The sequence below is a fragment of the Amphiura filiformis genome, chromosome 14, assembly GCF_039555335.1.
Source record: "Amphiura filiformis chromosome 14, Afil_fr2py, whole genome shotgun sequence".
NCBI lineage: Eukaryota > Metazoa > Echinodermata > Ophiuroidea > Amphilepidida > Amphiuridae > Amphiura > Amphiura filiformis.
The window spans coordinates 27,473,364-27,492,446 of record NC_092641.1 but is presented as its reverse complement, the minus strand read 5'-3'; the positions used below and the strand labels follow the sequence as shown (position 1 = coordinate 27,492,446).

The following is a 19,083-nucleotide window of genomic DNA, read 5'->3' as shown; positions in this document are numbered from 1 at the left end:
GAGCATGTTGAGGATCCCAGTGTTAGCGATTGGAAATTCTGCTTGAGATCATAATCTACTTATCATCCTTTCCGCTTGTCCTTAGATTGTCAAGGCTACACACACATGTTCAAGTTGAAATAAAGTGACGCACAAACCAAACCTTCAAATTGGTGCTTCATAGGAAGCATACTTTCCTGTTTTCTTTAGCTGCTACTTTATTAGGCCAAAGACCTATCAAAACGTTGTAGTACAATATAATAGTATCTCTCCCTTCAGAATGTTTGTCGTTAGAAATACTAAGACTTTAGACTTGGAATCTTGGTTCTATAAATTATTACTAAAGAGCTATAATAATCTTGACGCTCTGAATGGCTTATTCTCGTATATACCAATTCCGAAGCCCAGAGAAGTAAAAAAAAAAAATAAAAAAACAAAAAAAACAAGGAACAACAAGAATCAAACATACATGCACTGGGACTGGAGATGGAAATCACTCTGTACCTAATGAACATGTACACTATTATTGATATTAAAACCAATTGCATGATATTTTTAACTTTTTGAAAAGGAAAGGACACCTTGTATTTCTTTTAACTATATAGATCATTATTATTGTAAATAAGAGTTGGGTGCATTGTTTAACAAATCAATAAAATGCTTTGGTACTTCAAGGTTCGTTTTGTCGAAGGTTCGCTACGACATGATATCTGATAAAACAAAAAGTAACATGATATTGATAAAGTGAATACAGATTTGGTACCTCGGAAACGGTCTGAAAGGAAAGGCTAATTTTGTATAAAAAGGTTGCCAACATCATGTAGAAGCCATTACAAATTTATTCCTGAAAATGATTAAATTGCTTTAGTTTTGTTTAAAATATATACATGTAATGAAATCAATATCTAACGCTTGCAGATAGTACAGTTTTATTAGGTACCATCCCAGCAAACACAAAACGTTTTCGACATCATTCGCAATAGGTTATAAAAGGTTGTCAGAAAACGTTTAAATGTCGGGTTATATAAAGGGTATATTAAGAGTATAAAACGTTTTTATAACCTTAAAAAACATATTTTGATAATCTACTGCTGAGCAAACAAAAATGTTTTACAGAAAACGTTTAAATGTCGGGTTATATAAAGGGTATAAAAACGTTTTAATAACATTCCAAAAACATTCTTGAAAACTTGATACAAAACATTCTAAACAGAATGTTATTTTGGGCTTGAAAAAATATTTTGCGAAAAATGTTTGCCCAAAATATTTTCAATAACGTTTTAAAAACGTTTTCATGACCTTTATGTAACCCGACATTTAAATGTTATTAAAATGTTTTGAAAAAAACATTTTACGAACATTTCTATGTTTGCTGGGTACAACATTTTAACATAATGTTATTTAAGTATTGACACAATATTTGGCAAAAGGTTTGCAAAAATATTTTCCAATAACATTTTTTGAAAACATTTAAAAATATTGTTGTAGTGTATTTTCATACAAAACGTTTTAAAACGTTATCATGACCTTTATATATCCCGACATTTTAATGTTATTAAAACGTTTTTACCTAAACCAAAAGCCAAAATATAACTTATTTAAAATGTTTTAAACCGTTTTTGTGTTTGCTGGGATGTCTCTTGCACAACAAAACCGATACATGTTCAGTATAGCCTTCGTATTGATCCTTTTCCATAGGTTGTTGCCTTCGATCGGAGTTGGTTTAAGTCATATTAATTGTTTCAGAAGTTAAAATCAAATAAGTCTTATGCACAGTTTTTGTATTTTGTAAGTATATACAAGGTTATTAACAAACTGTTAACAAACTGTTTTTCCTATTTCCACGTCAAGATGCATTCATTAACGCAACAAGCTAAAATGACAATAGTAAAGAGCAATTCAAACTTTTCATGGTTGCGCCATTCTTTTTGGTAAAGACAACACTTCCAATTACATTGTTATAGTTTAATACCACGTTTGGAGCTAATTGGCCTTGATTTTGGCACGCTTGTTATTTAACGTAGGTGAACTTTAAACAAGTATTTTGTTAGTAGCTAGGACGACGACCTAAAAAGTTTAGTTAAGGAAGTTTTCAATGATGACGTATATTGTGTGGGATTCACGAGAAAGGTATATAAATAGGCCAAATCGTCCTATCTGTCTCTTATTTTTTGGATGTAATAAGCAAGTGAACGATATACGAGAATTAAACTATCAGCAAAGATGAGGACGTCAGCGCAGCTTCTACTGTTAGCTCTGGTTGCCACCAGTGGTAAGTTTTATGTTTGATTTGTTACTTGCTTGCCTAAGCCAAACCATAGTATACCATCACTGCTCTAGCCCTAACCCGATTGGAAGTAGTCCGACCTTTCTTGTGGAATGCGCAAATTCATATTGTTCAGATTAATGTGGGTTTTTTTAGCGGTCAAGTTAGCTCAATCGATAAGGCGTTCGACTATGGTGCAAGAAGTTTAGGGTTCGAACCCCCACGGTGGTTAGTACGCTCTCGTGTAAAAAAATGAGCTTGAAATTCCTCTGGACAAGTAACTTACTGCTAATTGTCTCGTTGTAACCCGTACAAATATCGGGGAGCTGATCCTAGCTGCGAAGGTATATCGTGGAATGTCTAGGGTGTGCGCTTCTTAGCTGCAAGTCCCTGTGTTCTTATTTAATAGTTTATGGAATGATATAGGGCCGTAGTGGTCAGCGACAACCTGTAAAGTGTGCTGAGGCTTGTGGATCAACGTCTAGGCCTTGTGCATGTGCATATCGCACTATAAATCACTGCGCTTTTGTTTAACCACCCGCCAGATGCCTTTTGTTCTTAGATTGCCATGACAAATATTCGATTTTAAGTATTTTTTATAGTTAAGAAACCGAGCTTCTAAACTCGCACAAGATCAGTACAGTTATTGCTGCCCCGTACATGATCAATTTTATTGATCAATAGTGGGGACACTAGATGCAGGTGTGGATACAAAATCTACATTTGTGCACTATTTTAAACGTTCATAATGTACAGTGCACAATGGTAGATTTTGTATCCACTCTTGTATCTAGGGTCTTTGATATTGATCAATCAAATTTATCATGTAGGTCATTGGGTCGCATTAAAGGGTACACTGCCAATACAAAATTACTCAATCTTAAATAAAAAGGGAACAGAGCAACGAAATGAGTGATTAATAGAACTCAATGTTGATTAAATTGTAATGAAGTTGAGTAGAATTTAATCAATATTGAGTTACATTTGAAGACCTGAGTGCAAGAAGACAGTAAGTCCACTTGGCCCCTCAACATGTATTCACTAAAGTTACGTATAGTTTCTTAGGGTTTTATAATGTTTAATACATGTTCCAGGGTGAAAACATCATGAAAGGTTGTAAAAGATTTGTTTTGGCCCCTGAACATGTATAAAACATTACCAAACTATACGAAACTATACGCAACTTTAGTGTATACATGTTGCGGGGCCAAGTGGACTTACGGTCTTCTTGCGCTCAGGTCTTCATTTGACATATTTGCAACTCTCTTCTCCTTTTACTCAACATTGAGTATTTTTTATATTTTTTTTTAGTGTAGAGTGGTCATATTACTATTTTTTAGTGTGGTCATATGCTGTTCCCTCAAGCATGTCGATAGACCAGTCCCGTAACTTTGTTTGTAAACGCAGTTGTCATTTTCTAATCTACACCTTTTGTATTATTTCAATTCTCTCCATACAGTAAATGCATTGAGTATCACCTTAATACCTGGCACAACATCAGGCACAATTCAGTATAGAGTAAGTACAATTAAATTGGATCCGTACGGAATCAATCTGAATCAGTTTATGCAAGGGATCGATCAATATATACATTTAGGGATTCAATCATATTTCACCGTTGTTCATGACTGTTTAGCAACGATGCGTCCGCGTCGTCTGCGTGGTTTACTTCGCGAGGGCAGCTTTAGATGCCCGAGCGAAGTAAACCACGCTGACGCGCCGGACGCGAGTTGTTCTACTGTTTAATACGGCTTTTAAGGGCACAATACCGAAAAGGTGTGCACCACCCCTAAGCCGTTACACATGGATGCCCATATGCCCAGTAAACTCCTAAAGCAAATCTGTAACACTGAAATTAATTATATCATGAACTTTCTAACTAGTGTCAACAGGAATTGAAACAGGAAAATTGCAAATAGTGTTATACAAACGCAGTGCAAATTGAATAACTTTTTTCTTTATTATTGTATTAAAGTTAGCAACTATTTTAAACTGTTGCGATTTGGGAGTTCACAGCATCTTGCGAATAGTAGTGAGCGTTGGCAAAAACTGCTTTGATCATTTCATAGCGAGTTTGTAGAAATATTCATATATTGATTTAGACAATGAAAATCGATATTTTTGGCTGCTTCGACTATCAATACCTCATAAAACTAAAACGTTACATTACAATAAAGAGTACGTAATACTATATACCCGCAATTCGTCGGCTGTATTCCATAGTGGCGCATAGTGATTTTTGGTCATTTTTTTGAAAATTGGCACATATGTTTTTAATAATGTTCTCTTTCATTTTTTCTAAGTCTCATTAGTCATAATTAGCTAATTAATTAGTAATTAATTAATTAAATGTGGCGTATAGTTACAAAGTGACATTTTTAGTATTCCATAGTGGCGTATCGACCATACGCCACTTTTTATACACATTTTATAATTATGAAATATCGGAAAAAATGAAAAAAATCGTATGTCATAGTGGCGTACACGTATCGGACCTATACGCCACTATGGAATACGAACGACGAAAAGTAACGCCATAGGGATTACACGGCGACCGAGGTGGCGTACGGTTAACGTTAGGTTAGGGTATTGCGTTTTGTTCGTTTTCCATAGTGACGTATAGTTTTATTTTATTTATTTATTTATTTATTATTTATTTATTTATTATTCATTAGGCATTTCAACAAAAATATACAGCAAAATTAGACCAGCGAGCAAGGGCTGCCAGGGCCCAACAAAAGTGGCAAATAAAGCACTGACATCTAAAAGATGAGTGGACCCCACCCTTGCAAGCTGGTCATGAAAATAAACAAAGTATTGCACTATAAATACACATAAAAATTACAAAGATTATTAACACATTAAAGTACAAACATTTTTTAAAAACAGCACTATGTTAAAACATGAAGCCCCAAGAGACACAATATATTGCACTTAGGGGTCATGTCACTAAATGCACGTTAATCATTGTGCAATTCATTGGACAATATTGCACAATGCCTGTATGCACTGATTGAAATATCATCGTGCAGTTGGGCTTTGTATCAAACACGCTGTAGCCTGCAATTATCTGGTCCATTATGGTCCTTTTCCCAAAGGTAATCTGGAGTTGGAAGTAGGAGTTGACCTTGTGCTTAACCTTCCCTATAAAAATATATTCCCAGTGCACATTCTCAGATTTGGCTGCCAAAAGTCTAAACAGTTTGCCTATGTTTTACAATGAACATGATATAGGGTCTATGGTTTTACCACAGAATATGATATAATGTTATTTAATATAATTTTTGTTAATTTTGAGTTATGCATTCCTATTATAGGTATTGTACTTAGAAATTTACTGTATCTTTATATTATAATAGCAATGCATTCATTAACATGAATTTGAGAATCATGAAAATTGTCTTTAAAAAAATACAGAAATAAACAAGGGACATCCACTTTTCGAAAGTAAGACGATAGTATGTTTAATTATGTATCAACAAAATAAGTATTAGTTCTTTAAACTCAAGGGACAGCATTTAAAGTGCTTAATTTATAATCACTTTCCATTACCAATTTTAAGAAATTTGTCTTCTATTTTGATTAATTCATTTCAAATATTGACGGCTAACTCACAGTTCCCATGAATTATCAGTTAAGATTGGATGAGAATATGAAAGTAAAGTATGATTCTTATTTTGAGATCACCCTGCGCCAGATCCACTCCGAACTTTCATGCATTCTATATCTACCTAACTTAATGCTATGTACAAGATCACATTGACTTCAACATTGACTGATATTAAAACAATTGCAAAACATAAAAAGAATAACACAAAATGCAATATAAATATAAAGTAACAATTTCCTAAATATAAAATAGGACAAGGTCTATTGTACATCATAGTGAGCTGTGTAAAAATTTCATTGCCAAATTGAGATATTATCCACCCAATTAAAAATAATTTTGGGTCATGTGTGGGTCCATAAAACTGGTTCTATTATATAGGCCCCTATTAAACACTTATGGGTCACAAAATGCTCAAATTATTGCTTGATGGTAATCATTCAAGATCAAGATTTAGGGATTTGTAGAACAATTAGAATGAAAATCATGTTCATACTATCTTACAATGTACCTTTGCATCCAGGTGTAAAATAAAAATGTATGTTTTAAAGCATTACGAATGAATGTGTATGTTTTCTTGTTAGTAGAGGCATATTCACGTAAAAATATAATAATTTGGCTTTGTAGAAGAAAATTCTGAGAATAATGACAACATCATCACACACATGTGTCAAATATCACTGGCTTTTGCAGTGAAGTCCCTGAGGTGATTACTACGCTATTATGAGGGGGACCAGTTCACAGTCATTTATAGGTCAACCTCCTCCTGCGTGCCAGTGCTATGCAGCAATTTCCAGTACACGATGTTAATGCCATCGTTCAATTAGCATTGTCCCATTGTGCAATTTTGCACTATAATCAGCAAAATTGCACAACGAATCTGCGTGCATTTAGTGACATGATCCCTTAGCCAAGCAGGATAAAACACACCACAACATAATGAGATAATGCCCCCCTCCACCCTACCACCACAACAAAACATAGATGGCACCAAGGATTAAATTTCTTGAATGGACTGAAAGTAGTCTCTCAAGTGGGATTTGAAGCAGTTAAAACTATTGCACAAGTAAATATCAGTGATGTGACGGGGGAGGTCAGACCATTTTTTGGGGAAGCGTTGGATGGAATGATAAAGAAAAGCATCAGTTTTGGCTTTGAGATGGTGAAAAATAAGGTGATCGGGATGCCTACTATTTGGACGGATTTTATTTAAAGCAGGCATAGCATTGCAGCAGTCAACATTGAGGAGGCATTTGGAAACAAGTGAAATGGACATGTATTCACGTCTTTGGGACAAGTAACTGAGGTCAAGACGTTCCAAGCGAACATTGTACTCCTCCTCGCGACGCTTCTGATGGAGAATAGCCCTGGTGGCTGTCCTTTGAACGCGTTCAAGAGCATTTTTGAGACGCTTTGTGTGGGGCATCCAGACAGGGGAGCAATAATCGAGGATGGGCAAGACCATGGTCCGATACAATTGGAGGAGAACCTCTGGGGGAGATTCCCCGGCCACATGGCGAATAAAACCAAGAAGTTTGTTGCTTCTTGCTATAACATGCTTAACATGAGCATCCCAATTAAGCTTATCTGAGATGATGACACCCAAGAGGGGAAGATTATTTACCTGATCAAGATTGATGTTGTTAATACTGTACACTGATGGATATGAAGTACGTTTACGAGTGATAGATATAAATTTACATTTGGTAGGATTCAATTGAAGTGAATTACGAGACGACCAAACCGAAAGCTTGTCAAGATCCATTTGTAAATCCCTTACATCATTAGCATTGTAAATTGCACGATAAAGAAATGTATCATCAGCAAATTGCCCGATACCAGAGGTCAGATGCTGGCCTAGATCATTGGCATAAATGGTGAAGAGGAGGGGGCCAAGAACAGAGCCCTGAGGAATACCAGAAAGGACCGAGACCCAATCAGCACTCTGCCCTCTAAAAGTAACCCTCTGAACACGACCTAAGACAAAGGAACTGATCCAGGCAAGCAGCTGACCTCTGATACCATAAGTTTTTTCAAGTTTAGAAATCAAAATGTTATGTGATATACAGTCAAATGCTTTGCTGTAGTCTAGAGAAATGAGGTCTACTTGAGTAGATTTACTGTCCATTAATTCCAAGAGTTCATTTGTTTTATCAAGTAATAGTGTACAACATGATAAACCAGGCTTAAAGCCATGTTGACTTAATGATAAGAGATTGTTGTTACCTAGATGGACACGAAGGTTGTCAGCCACGATGCTTTCAAGCATTTTACAGACAATACTAGTCAGAGCGATGGGCCTGTAATTAGCAACATTTGAGCGGTCCCCCTTTTTATAAACAGGGACAATATTGGCTTGTTTCCAGCCGCTAGGAAGGTGACCAGAACTAAGAGAAAGATTAAATAATTTGGTGAGAATTGGAGCAACCTGGTACATGCAGAGCTTAAGCATCCTCGCTGACAAACCATCGGGACCGACAGCACCATCAGTTTTAAGTTTTTTGATGCAGTGTATAACTTGGTCTATGGTTATTTGGAGGGAGCATAAGGGGGTCACAGGTAATAAGGGAGATGTGATATCAAAGGCTGGAGAGGTGGGGGCAGTAAAATAGCTAGCAAAAGTTTGGTTAAAATTGTCAGCAATAACGGCCGGGTCAGAGCACAGTTTGCCGTTGACAACAAATGATTTAACATCGGGTTCTTTTTTGCGACCACGAACAAAAGACCAAAAGCGTTTTTACTGTCGTCAGCAGTGAGGAGAGAATGAAGGTAGTTACTGTAAGCAGATTTTATACCATTGGAAACCCTGTTACGAGTTTTTTTAAATGCAGCCCAATCAGTTTGTGATTGTGACGACTTTGCCTTGCGAAAAAGGGCATGTTTACGAGTTATGAGTCTGTGCATTTCTGGTGTAATCCAGGGCTTGGGACGTTTTCTTTGAGTGCGAGAAGGTATGGAGTCCCTAACACATGCCATGAATAAATCGAGAAATTGATCCCAGGCACCATCGATGTCGAGGGGGAGCAAGACGTCCCATGCCGTCCGGGAAACAAGATTTTGCAATTTAACCTTGTCAGCCTTTGCATAAACAAAGCATGTCCGGAGAGGGTTTTGAAGGCGACTCGGAGTACCACGAATGCGAAATTTCACACCCAAGTGATAAGACTTGCCAAGCCCATCAGTGACGTCAACGTTGCAAATACGGTCCGGTCTTGATGTAAACAGCAGATCTAAGATGGTACCATCTTCGGGGTTAATGGCAGAATGGCGGGGACAAGTAACCTGATTAACAAGTTGATGAAGGTTATTTGCATTTGCCAAATTGGCAAGTTCAGGAAACAACGGGTGATTGGAATTCCAGTTTATATTAAAGTCACCTACAACTAGGATACCACTGTAAGGTGTAGCAGTCAGTTTGCCAGCAATAGTATGTATTTATTTCTTTTGAAAAATATATAACAATAAAATCTATTCAGTTTACTACAGAAATTTTACATCATTTACAAAATATAATGAATGTCTGATTTACACAACTCGATTTTAAATTGGCATTTCTTCAAACCCGATTTTCTCGAAAAGTTGTTTATTCGCGGCGCCCACTATACGCCACTATGGAATACGGACGACGAATTGTTTTATCATCCCTAAAATTAATGTCAAATATCAGATTATTACCTTCATATTTGTATGGTTTATAGATTATTCTTACACTCCTATACCAAAGCAGTCAAACATTAAAGCTGTTAAAAATACGCTTGTTGAGTGAAAGTGTACATAATGAACGCGTACTGAGATGCGTCTAATGCACGAGCACCGCAAGGGAGTGTATTAGACGCAACAACATCTCAGTACATGTGTATTATTTTGTACAATTTGTGCTATCTGAGAGTGTATATGAAAGTATTATCTTTCCCAAACAAAATTAGCATTTGATAATTTTTGTGATGTTCTGGTTTATTAAAAGCTCTGGTTGTCCTTATTGATAACATTTCTGCATACTTCAATTTTCTAACAAAAAATTACATTGCTTATTTAATATTTTTTCTTCAAGGATAGAGGAAGCGCTCTCGTAGTCAACACTGGCGAGTCCATTACTTTAGTATGTACCGTGAGAGACGATACACAGCAGAATGGTGTTTGGTCCTTCAACGGAAACACAATAGGTACAGCACAGGAGTTACTGAGCGGTGCATTAATACTGGGCACGGATAATGTTCGGTCCAGTGTTACAGTGGTGGCAGGTGGTGGGACAACGCAATATCGGTTGCAACTAACATCAATTAATGAACAAGATATGGGAGTCTATAGATGTGTGGCAGGAAGTGATTTTGATACGGTTGATTTGTTCGTGACAGGTAAGACGAATACTGCTCTAGACTTTCATCTTATTCTTTCTTTACCATTCTTCTTTAACAGTCGTCGTCGTCGTCGTCGACGACGACGCTGCCCACTTCCTTCTTCATCCTGCTCGCCGTCTTTTCCTATTTCTCCTACTCCTGTCATTACAAGAAGTGACGGGATAATGGGGGACGCTATCTTCCCCAGGCCTTACGGGGCCCAGCCGCGGCCTAGATCACACTAAGTGATTTATTATAATCTATATTTTCCCTTTATATCCTGTTTTAGGGACTACGACAAGACCTCCAACGACAATACCTTCTACAATGCCTCCGACTGTGACCGCAGTCGGTGTTAATGACAATGGTATCATTACCTTTAAAGGAGGTGTGAGTGCTCAACTTCAATGCCAGGGTGCTTCCATCCCCAAGGTTCTTGAGGATGGTATTGAATGGTTTTTTGAAGGCGTTCGTATAAGGCAAGTTATTTTATTGGTAGACACAAAAGCACAACATATACAAAGATTCAAAAAGTGCGTATTAGTTTATCTCCTATTGACACAATTGTAAACAATAAACAAGTATGTTTGAAAGGGAATTAGGAAAAGGACAACAACCGGTAGAAAAAAAGGCTTACTAATTAATTTGAAGTCTTAGGCCTATTGTTGATTTTAAACGGTCATTGATTATTGAAACAATTTCATGAAATGATATCTTTTGGACTGCAATCTAGGTGGACCATTGACCAATATGCGCCATTGCAGCCAACATTCAATTCAGGTAACCCCCATTTAAAAGCCACAGTCCTTCTTTGGAAGATTAAGGTCATGTCTTCCATAGGGGTGTGTATGGATTTCAACTGGAACATCCCAATTACGATGTTTAGCTAAAAGGATTAATGCGGACTTCAGAGTGGTTGTCATGCGTAGAACGACCGTAAGCAGTGTTAAGGGAATGAAAGTCTTTACGTGAAAATGCTAACTTTATTTAAGACAGTGAAACGTAATGATGTACTTTGGAACCAGACACGAATATCTTTGGGATGGTTGAATAAATTGAATGTAGCCTTTGGTTCGCTTCTTGTTTCGTCTCCAAGCTTGCACACTTATAATACTATATATTTGGAAAGACCTTTAATACGATGTGCACTCTGTTTGTATCATTAAAAAGAAATTCGTACTGATAACCAAAATATTGTTTTCATATTAAACAGCAAGCAACAAGAACGCCTTGGTGATTATGTTGTTGACTATTACCAGAACTACGATGATGATAAAACCGTGGTGTCTATGCTGAAAATACCCGATGTCACTGTTGACAAAGTCGGCCAGTATATGTGTGTATTCATGAATCCTTTAGGCACAAGTAGCGCTATAATGGATCTTCAAAGTAAGTATAATATAGTATGTAAATGAAGGAATGTAGACATGTAGTGTCTTTGTGGTTCTTTTTTGTATGGGTATATTACCCAGGGAGGGCACTCACTGAAAATGGTTGACGGGGATGTGCAGCCACAGTAGAGCTTTTTAGAGCACTTTTTAAGGAGTTCCTTCGCAATCTTATCGTGTTTCGGCACATAATCTTGACAAGATGTAGATTCCTTTATTTTCCGTGCGTTAGTAGCAGCATGACTCATTGTTACTGTAATGTAAAGCCGAAGAATAATATTTAGGCTTTATCTTCAAGCAAGAATACATTTTTAAAGTTCCTGTTGACAGGAAGTCAGTACAATCATGACAATGTTATTCATATTTCAACTATGATATTTTCAAGTAAGAGAAATGTATGACTCGTATTTAGCATATACCATCGAGTGTCTCGATGCTCTATATATGTATACTTTTTTTTTAAATCAGTTGGAATCCAGCATTTATGATAATTACGTTCTTGCTCACACAGTCATGGAAGAATCGGGTGGAGACAACAATGGCGGTAAGATAAGCATTTTGCGTGTGACCAGAGCAGTGGCGTTGGACACAACGTCTATACAAGTTGATTGGCAGGTAGGTAGCATTATGACTGGACTTTCGCATTGGAAAGGAATTTAATATAACATCTGAGGGTGAAATTAAAAATATCTCTAGCTTGTCATGTCCCTAGATACTCGTATAATATTAAATGATAAACAGGTCTTAAACTAAGGTGGAGATAATGATCATTCATACCCCTTGTTCATCACACTGCACGTAATGTTTTATGTGACTTATAAATATAAATATACTCGTTTCCTACTTATATATTCAAAAATACATCCAATAATTTATCTAAAATAACCTCAGAGGTAATAAATTCACATCGCACCAGTCACGCATTACGCAATGCGCAACTAGAGTGATGCGTCCATTCGGCGTGCCTTCCTATACACGATGGTGTTGTACGAACAAATAAAGCTTCGTAAGTTGCAAGAAAAATAAAGTTAAACCCGAAAACCCGTGGGCACTACAGGCCGGATTTTTGACCTCTAAGAACAATTTTGATTTGTAACAAAGAGGGTTATATCATTGTAAGCATAGTCAGTAGGAAAGAAGGGTGATTAAACTTAAAATTGCCAAGAGATCTAAAAGTTATATATTTTGTGACCCTCGGCAGCTGGAGCATTTATAGACCGGTTCGTTTCACTGCATATACAAAATAATTATTTACCTAGTGTAGACGATGTGCGACATGCACATACCGCCCTTTTCTGTATATCAACCATTATCAGTTGTTAATATGTTTCCTTATTTCAGGCTGGTCCTGAGATTGATACTGTCGGTTTGTATCTCATACGAGTAAGTTCGACTGCCACAGGACGCACATCACAGCTAACCGCTTCATCTACAGCAAGAAGTATAGTATTCACTGGTTTAGAACCAGGAACAGAGTATGAGGTGGCAGTGGCACCGTTTACCAATGGAGTACCGGGAGCGTTTAGCGACACTGTCCGTGCAACAACAAATCAAGAAACAGACGGTAGGATAATATAATCCACTATCTATTAAAGGATGACTCCGGCAATCATATCATTATGCCTTATATGGTAGAAAAACAGTTCTCAAGCACGAATCACGTGGTTTTATTTAAAACAAACTCATATTGCTCATGATTACGAATAAAAACAGCCAGCTCTCAACGCGGGATATTCAAAATTCCCGCACCGAAATTGTATAAGTGCAATGACGTAATGGTTATTTGTACTCAATTGTCGTCAGCCTTCATTGTATTACTGGGACCGTGGGACGTCATTGCACTCGACAATTTCGACGCCCGGGAATTTTGAACATTCGCGTGTTGAGAGACGGATGTTTTGTTTTAAGTAAAACCACATGATTCGTGTTTGATAATTATTTTTCTTACATATAATGCATAATGTTGTGATTGCCGGACACTTCCTTTAAAGTGTTTGTTAGCCAGAATACATCAACTAAGGTAGTTTGAAAACTGACAACGAAAAGAAAATGAAAGAAAACGTTCAGTTACAAGCCTTTGTATCCGGACATTGGATACGAATTTCCTGTTTCATAATATCTCGTGCCAAGGGGTTAAGATCAAAATGATCATTGATTGTTGGGAGTAGCTTCTTTGCTTCTATTTCTTTCAAGTTTTCTTCCTTTTAAATTCTATAGCTAGCTATTACATCATTAACAATCTTTAAGAGCACATAATAGGTTTTTAAACAGCTCAATGTCCATAATTCCATGATTTCAAATAGAAAATCATAAGCACCATCCCATTTTCGTTTTACCCAAGTTTCTTCGTACTTCAATACTTAAACATAATTTATTTCTCCAAAATAAAACTGATATTAAACTTTTTAATCAACATGAAGGTTGCACGACCATCAAACCAAGACGTACCGACCTAACTGATTTGGGATCACCGTGCTTATTCAGAGGCTGGGTTGATGTACAGGGACAGGGAGCGAATAATGACTACTGTCGGTAAGTATAATCATCGTGATCACCGCATGATGAACTATAAACCGTCCATAACCGCAACCCTTTGTAAAATATAACAATAGAGGGCTACTTGTCGGTCGGTTTTTTTATGGCGCAAAGCCAATTTGGCCATGGTCGCGATCCGCGCCAGACGAATCGCCTACGATACTTCATATGGAGACTATAGGGACTGCTTATAGTAAAATGTTATTCGGTATTATGCAAAGTTCATGACGTATTATGCATTGCTTTGCTAGCGATTTAATACTGCTTTGATATGTTGCATGACCAACAAGACTGGTAAAACGAGGCCTGTGATACACTGGTCCATTGATCGTAACCCTTTGAAACATTAAACTAGATATTGGTCAGTCTACGACACAAACGGGGCAATATTTTCTAATGAATTTGTTTTCGGAAATAAATCAGGAAATTGGCAAAATAATGAAAATAATAACTGATATTGGAATAATATTGTGCTCGTCTTGTGTTTTTGTTTGTATTAATGAAAACTTTTTAACTTCTCAACCATGTCAGCTTTATTTTATATAAAAAAGTAAAACACTCTATATCTTTTTCAATATTGTAGGGTAATATCTAACGGTGGTCAACAGTACTTGTCATGCGCACTCGCTGGTTCAACAGACAACCATGTCTATACTTCTCCTAACAAGACCATTGATTGGTTCGATGCCGGTCACGTGGACACGTGGTATATGAAAGATGAAGATAACGATGGTAGAGACGATTACTGCAGGTGAGTTTCTTAAATATATAATTATACAGTATTATGCCCTCACTAATTCATCGCAGAAGTAGTAATGTAACAGGATTAATTACCATAGCGATGGGTCTACACTATTTTTAAATGCATTATCCTGTACTAGACGTCTTGCTATTCCTCTGCATTGCTCCCAAAAAAGATTTTTACAGCATTCCAAAATACTTGTGTGAAATTTGACCTTTTTCAGCCAGACCAAACTATGACATATATGCCGGAAAAGAATTATAATATTTTTACATGTGCAAAATAAGCATTTTAGTCAGCATTTCTTCATTGTCATTTCTTGCAGATGCGTTGGAATTCCACCAAACACCGTGGTATCCTGTATGAAAGCAGGTGAAGACGGCTTTGTCAGTCATGATGACTTCCAAATACAGGAATCTTCTGAATGTCACTTAAACAAAGTGAATCCATTCTTTGGGGTAGCTTAAGGAACGTACATTTACAAACTGGCTCGGATAGCCACGTTTGGACAGTACAGTTTTGTTGGGCCTGAGAGCACATCCGACACACTAAATTGCATTCTGATATCAATTTATTTCGATTTTGTCCGAAATTTACGATATATAATACACATTTTAAGATTATTAAAAAATAATATTTTTGATATTGAAGTTGACTTTATCAATCAAATGATATGCATTTAAAGTGTATGCAGCTGGGATGAAAAGACGCCCATCCTATGTGTTATCTTGACGAACGGTCAAAATTTTCATAATGGACGGCTTTCCTCCCAGCAACATACACTTTAAGTAGACATCATTAGATTTATACAATTTATTTTGAGGACTGTGAAATTTGATCAATTTTAATATTTTGCCATAATATTTGTATCATATCGCGACTTTAATAAAAAAAAATCAAACATATTTGATATCAGAATGACATTCCGCGTAGTCACAATATAATTTGATGTCTGATGTGATCTCATTCCTTACAAAAATACTGTCCAAATGTGGCTGATCGAACCCTTAAAGATAGCCTTTCATACCTTTAGAGGGGATTTTATACATATCGTATGAAAAAATCATTCATAAAAGACAGCTCGACCAATTATTGTAAAATCAAAATATCTTGTTTGGAACAAGCAGGTCAAATTATCATGACAATAATTTTGGACATTTTTGATCAGCTTGAGTCGTAGCAAACTTGATATGTACACAAGTTTAATATTTCAATTCCTTGGAGCCGTTTAAAATTTGAGCATTCATAATACTGATACTGAACAATAAATTAAGGTCGATCAATAATAATGAAGAGACATATGGAAAGGTTTCTATACAAAAACGATTCTCTTACAAACCATCTATGCACAGTTTTCACCTCGATACACCTGAGCACACATTTTCGTCCAAGAGCTTCAAAGCAAGCAGTGAATTGTCTCCATACAGTATTTGATTACACTACACGCTACACGGTTGAGCAGTGGCGTAACTGGGGGGGCGGCGGCAAGGAAGCAACGTGCGCTGGGCGCCACATTTAGGGGGGCGCCGAAATAATGGTGGATAAAAAACAATAAATTCGGCGGTGAAAGATAAATTTAAGACCGAAATTCAACTTAATTGTAACCAAATTTCATTAAAAATATAAAGTAGTGTTTGCCATTATACATCCTTGCCCCGGGCGCCACAACCCCTAGCGGTTGAGTGCATAGCATCGTAAGACCTGTGGAGCTTCTAGCTGGAAAATGGGCCTCTGTGATTGGGTTTTGTGGAAACCTTTTAAGGTTAAAAGTGTTCCTTCATCCAATCAGAATTTTTTTTATATCAAACGAAAGCTAACACTTCCACCCTAAAATACTTTTCGTCATTAGGTTATCAAATAACGCAATTCAATGTTATAGAAAGGCGAATGTGGTAATTATGTTGAAACTACCTATCCAAGCACAATTTTTGACCAAAATGTAGGTTTTAAAAGTCAAATCCTCAGGTGTTCCTTACAATAGTTTTCAAATTTTATGTCATTTAATGAAATAGCACGCTTATATTGTCCATATACTAGCGCCATTAGAATAAGCAATTGCCAATTCTCTTTAAATTGTACATCTTGTGCCTGTTGGTCATACGGTTGTAATTAATGAACTATGACTTTGCTAAAGAGCGCTTACAAATTGATATGTAATGATAAACCTTTGAACAACGTGCTATTTAAGTTGAAATCAAGACATCAAGACATGACATTAATCTCATATACAGAGGGTTTAGATTTCAAATGGAGTCACCCATTCAAGTAATCCCATTTGAAAAAAATCACACTCATTGTGTGGGTCATACAGGGTATATCAAAATTATTGGTACCGTCAGTTTTCAGTGATTATGGACAGGGCTGCCACATCACAATGCAACATAAATTTAGGATGCACCTAATTTGTAGACAAATGTGAACAATTATAAAATACAAATTGAGGCCAATTTACTGTGATACAACGCTGCATTCGGAAGCAGCAGGCTTGTCAATAAACATAAAAACAGACGGGTACCTATCATTTTGATACAGCCTGTATGGAATATCCTCAAATACGATGTAAAGTATGTAAACTACTGAATTCACTGTGTTACTCGTTACTCAATCTTCCTCCTATTCTATACCTGTAGTCAGTGATAATAATAAAGCTTGTTTAGAAATAAACAAAAATACGTTTTTCAGCGTTTTGAGGTTTTTTGATTTCTAACATTATTTTTGTTTTTTCGTGGCCTAAACAGAGCATTTATTATCTCTTGCAGACACAATAAACAATATGACAATACAAGACAAAACAAACAACAACACATGATTATAAACTATAATGCAACATTCACAAAATGGCTCTCAACACAGAAGTTGCAGAACACACTTAGTCTGAAGGTTCACTCCATGATTCAATAGGCACCCATTTCTTGAAATGAATATTCAACTTTGCGCACAGTAATATTCCAGTTTCCTGGTATACAAAATCATATTTTTAAAAGCATTAAAAGATGGATCACATCTAAACTGAGCTCAAAAAGAAACTTATAATTTTTCACAAAGTCATATCTTGAAATCCTGTCCATCAAATTGAACCAAAATTACACACAGATTTACTTCAATACTCTACTCTTAACACATGTCAGTAATCAAGCAGTTATCCAACTGACACAACAGCAAAATGCACTGACATGGGACAGCTTCCTGGACCACATTCACAGCCCAGCCCTGTTTCATGAAAAAAGTGTATGAAAAGCAGAAAGCAGCACCGTTTTTATCATCTATGCAAGGATCTTGTGTGCATTCTCACATATTTTTTGTCCTGGGTGCCAAATGTTGGGCTGTGAAAGTGAAGGAAATCCAGGAAGCTGTCCCATGACAGTGCATTTTGCTGTTGTGTCAGTTGGACAACTGCTTGGTTAGTGACATGTGTTTTGAGTAGAGTATTAAGGTAATCCTGTGTGTAATTTTAGTTCATTTTGATTGACAGTATTTTAAGATATGACCTTGTGATTCACAAGTTGTAAAAAATTATAAGTTTCTTTTTGAGGTCTGTTTATATACTGACAAGGAATGAGGAGTGTTTGGTTGACTTTTTTCAAATTTAACACACTGTCATCATGCACACCATAAACTTTGTTTACAGAGCCATGAATTTGTAACATTTTATGGGTAATTCTATATTGAAGCCACATTTTGTTGACAAAGAAATGGTCGCAATGTATGAGAAACGGACATAAGAACGAACATTGTTTGATTTTTATACATTTTATTCAATGAGATAGTGATGGGATATGTTTTCATTGTTATTGATTTCATTATCGTCATTCCGGCCTGAAAGGCGGATGGGGTGGGGGGGGGGGATTGGCTGAAAAGAACAAAATATAGGTCATTTCCCGGAAATGTGTATGGAGGGGGGGGGGCTTGATTTATTTCAAAGATATTCCCATTAATAATTAATGATAATGAGAAATATTGATCAGCCGGCCAACGGGTACTATTTAGGACCGACTGTATGTTAGTACTAAGGGCTCGGCCGGTCAGTCATCTATATTTACGCAGTATTTTTGTGGGACCTAAGAGTACACAGATACCGAGTTGCATTCTGAATTCGAGGAATATCCTCCTGATATCAAATAGTTGATTCAAATATTATTCAGTCACCTACCTGGACAACCGATTCTTTAGAAATGCTTAGTCGCGCTAAAAGTCGATCGATACATGTTAAAATCAGCACAATTCAGAGA

General features: G+C 36.6%; 1 protein-coding gene across 1 annotated transcript; it reads left to right on the top strand.

Moving 5' to 3' along the window:
• The first annotated feature begins 2,097 nt into the window (after positions 1-2,097).
• Positions 2,098-17,526, top strand: LOC140169883 (uncharacterized). The gene is made up of 10 exons (XM_072193193.1): positions 2,098-2,251; positions 3,705-3,763; positions 9,904-10,207; positions 10,479-10,668; positions 11,403-11,578; positions 12,089-12,192; positions 12,919-13,141; positions 13,998-14,109; positions 14,696-14,863; positions 15,180-17,526. Exons 1-10 carry the CDS (start codon positions 2,203-2,205, stop codon positions 15,319-15,321), a joined length of 1,527 nt encoding a protein of 508 aa, XP_072049294.1. The 5' UTR covers positions 2,098-2,202; the 3' UTR covers positions 15,322-17,526.
• The last annotated feature ends 1,557 nt before the right edge of the window (positions 17,527-19,083 follow it).

Coding starts and splice junctions, on each gene's coding strand:
- LOC140169883 (XM_072193193.1), top strand. CDS start 2,203: ATGAGGACGTCAGCGCAGCTTCTACTGTTAGCTCTGGTTGCCACCAGT. Junction 11,579..12,088: donor CGCTATAATGGATCTTCAAA/GTAAGTATAATA, acceptor TTGCTCACACAG/TCATGGAAGAATCGGGTGGA. Junction 12,193..12,918: donor CTATACAAGTTGATTGGCAG/GTAGGTAGCATT, acceptor TCCTTATTTCAG/GCTGGTCCTGAGATTGATAC.